General features: G+C 42.2%; 1 protein-coding gene across 1 annotated transcript; it reads left to right on the forward strand.

Annotated features, from left to right (window-relative positions):
* The first annotated feature begins 242 nt into the window (after nt 1–242).
* LOC108510829 (uncharacterized) lies at nt 243–2,535 on the forward strand. Its single transcript, XM_017840980.4, has 2 exons — nt 243–381; nt 2,042–2,535. The coding sequence occupies exons 1-2, from the start codon at nt 291–293 to the stop codon at nt 2,164–2,166; spliced, it is 216 nt and encodes a 71-aa protein (XP_017696469.1). The 5' UTR covers nt 243–290; the 3' UTR covers nt 2,167–2,535.
* Nucleotides 2,536–3,527: the final 992 nt, after the last annotated feature.

Genomic DNA, 3,527 nt, shown 5'->3' on the forward strand with positions numbered 1-3,527 from the left:
GGAATAAATAAGCTTCAAATGAGTTGGATTGGCGTCCGCCCCCTTCTTTGCCTCCTCCGCCGCGCAAACCCCGTCGGAGAACGCCGCCGGCATCTTCATCCCCTCCACGCCGTCCCATCCGTCTCCGCGGGGAGCATCTTCGCCGCCTTCTGCTCTGAAGGGAGTTCGCTAGCTCGGCCATCACCGCCGGTTCGCCGGAACTTCTCGGCGGGGACGTGAGGTGGAGGGTGGGGAGACGATAAAATAAAAGAAATCTGAGGCAAGAAGCGGGGCTTCGGGGTGTGTTTGAGATGAAGTTTGCGGATTGGTACCTGAAGATCGCGGCGGTATCGGCGGTGTGTGGAGCCGCGATGGAGCTCTTCATGATCCACACCGGCTTCTGTATGAGACCCTTCCCTTTCTTCTTCTTCTTCTTCTTCTTCTTGTCTTACTCTTGCTTTCTTGTGTCTTCTTCTGATTCAGGGATAAAAGAGAGAAAGAGAGTAGCATTACATAATTGTAGATATGTCTACAAGCTCAAGAGAGGCCTTTGTCATTTGAATCAAATTTCTTGGGCAATAAATTATAAAAAGGAGCTTAATATCAAATGATTTATGAAGCTGTAGGTTTGTCTACTCCAAAAGAACATTTGTTATTAGAACATTATGTGTTTAAACTACTTAAAATTAAGACATGATGCCGAAGTTCTTTACAGTTTAGGTTATGAAAAGATGAAAATTGGATTTGAAATTTTGGGTGAAAATGAGTTTCCAAGGTAGATTTTCTTGGTATTTGTATTGTGGATTGAGTAGGGCCGTGGGTAGGGGATCAGGAAAGGTTTGGGTGTGGGGAAATTTTTATGAGGGGGCTTAGCAGGTCCGAATTTGGGTTGTAGAGGAGGAAAAAGCTAGTGAGGAATTAGTTCGTAGTCCAGGACTTGAGATTCCAGGGTAGTTCTTGAATTTGGAGAGGTTAAAGTAGGGTTTTTGAAGGAGAAGATGACAAGCTATAGGAGAGTTTAGAAGGGTTAGTATTCTGAAAACAATTCTGATTACTGACTGGTGCAAGACTAAACACAGAATTAGTAAAAAATTATAGAAGATATGTTTTTAATCTCAAATACAAACTGATAACATTTATCGTATAAGATTAAACACAAAATTATCAAACAGTTCTTAGAGATTGTTTTAAAACTGATTAACCATCTGGATTAAGATACAAAGGTGTAATACCTTCAAATTTATCCAAGGGATGGAGGTATTATCTGACATCCGTCCACTTCAAGCTTGGGCTACGCCCTATTCCCAAAAGCTTTTGCAGTATCAATGTATCATGGCTAAACATTAACTTTAGGCAAATCTAAGCATGCTCCAAAATGTCAGATTGCTACATTTAGGAGTTGCTAAACATTTAGAAAGTTGTATATACACATGGGAATGAAGAATGGAGCTAGAATTCAAGTAGCTAGAATGAAGGTAGAATGGTGTACTAAAGGTCTGCGGTGCCGGTACCGGTCGGCATACCGGTGGCGGCCCGAACTGGTATGTACCGGTTCCATACCGGTACGGCAGTCGTATCGGCCGGTTTTTCAAATAAAAGCTTCCGGTACCGAATCTCACGCTGATCCGGTACCGGTCCTAGCCCGGACCGATTCGTACCGGCCCATACGGGCGGGTACGGCATACCATGGTGTACCACATATGTTACATCTTTTGTGACTACAGACCGCAGCAACACTGATAATCCTGATCCTACATTACTGCTGGTTTCAGCAGCAAAGTGTAAATGAAAATTACAATAATGGTTATGTATTAGACAAAAGCTGCAGGATTGTGATACAAATAAAATAACAATAATGAATTTTGATGCATCTTATCTATTTTCATACTAGGAATCAAGAAGAGTGCCATTATATAGGCTGAAAACAGCGGTCTAGAAATGAAGCAGCATGTTTATGTGTCCATTTTCTTGTGACTACCTAATGCAGCTCTATTAATTCTGAATCCTGACAGTTGTACTTCCACCGTATTCACAGAATGATGGGGTGCTCTCATTTTTGCAGATGATAAGGTAACTGTTCTGGAGTCAGAAAAGCGAGCATGGGAGAGCTCTCGAGAAGCTCAAGCTATCAAAGAAGCCCTTAATCCATGGAGAAAGATAGATGAAGAAGCCAAAAAACCCTCATAATGTAACAAATGTCAAAGGTGTGGCCCCATCAATTGACCTCATCCCTTAGGTTGAGCAGTTCCAAATAGAGATTTGTTTGTCTGGAATACAGATTTCGCATCGGCTAATTTGGTTTGTATTTCTCAAGAACCAGCTTATTAGATAAAAACAACATTAAAGAATAATTAAAGTTTTCGATTCAAAGGGTCAATCTTTATTGAAACTTCCATTTGAGCATGTTTTTGCCCTACAGAGTTTAGCTCTGAAAATTACTTAGCAGATTCAAAACATAGATGTATCTATGACATAGGGATGCACAACCCAATTATGTATCTGAGGACATCTTGCATGTTGAAGATATGATCTCGTTGAACTGAGTTTCATTTTTCATCCTCTATTGTCATACGTTTCCTATTGCACTTTGTTTTATTGTTCCTGTAAAGGAGAGAGTACAGCGAACAAGCATGGTAAATGAGGTTAGCTTCAGGGTAATGAGATGAACTTAGTTAGCCTGTTGGTGCAACTGATCATGGAATTGCTTCATACTTTATGGTCTTTTGGTTGCTTTTTTTTTTTTTTTTTTTGATACAACGGCTGTTCACACCCTGCGGGTGTGGATGCGGCCAACAAAATCAGAAAATAACAAAGCAGATAAAGAACTCGGCACTTTGTCATGCTCCATCCATACGAAGCCTTCAAAATGGTGAACCGCATAGGATGCAACCCAATTAGCTAGACCATTCGCTTTTCTGTAAGCGTATGTGGCTTGATGGGTGCCACACTCCTACAGTAAGTAGTCTGCGAATATTGAGGACATCTTGCTTCTTTGTCAGGTTTTTTATCTGTATTTGTAGTCTGTCTTTTTTTTGAGCAATACAGTGGTAATTAAAGATGGCAAAATGTGACCCGATCCATGTTCGACCCGATATAAATAGGTTTAGGTTTGACCTAAACAGGTTCGGGTCGTAAACAGGTTGATCCGTTTAACCTGTTTATTAATTGGGCATGATACATATTTTAGATGTCTGACTCGTTTAACCTGTTTAGGTTGTAATTTGATCTGCTGTCGTCCATCTCGATCATCAGACGGTTTATAATCAGCAGGGTCCTCGCAAACCATAGCTCTTTTATATTCTCCTAATCCACACTTCTTCTGCCATCTCTCGTCGGCCACTGAATGGCAGAGCCCTTGGAGACGTACACGTGCACGCCCTCGATGGAGCACGGCCGCAGAATCCTGATCTCCGGCAACCCCAAGACCAACTTCATCGTCTTCACCAACTGTTGATCGGTCATCATCCGACAGAACGCTCTCTCTCTCTCTCTCTCTCTCTCTCCGTCGAACCCTCCTGGCCTCCCACCTCTCCGGCCCTCCTTCTCTT

Source organism: Phoenix dactylifera, chromosome 2 (genome assembly GCF_051530095.1).
Source record: "Phoenix dactylifera cultivar Ajwa chromosome 2, Ajwa_hap1_PhDact_Kaust_v1.1, whole genome shotgun sequence".
In the NCBI taxonomy this organism is placed as follows: Eukaryota; Viridiplantae; Streptophyta; class Magnoliopsida; order Arecales; family Arecaceae; genus Phoenix; species Phoenix dactylifera.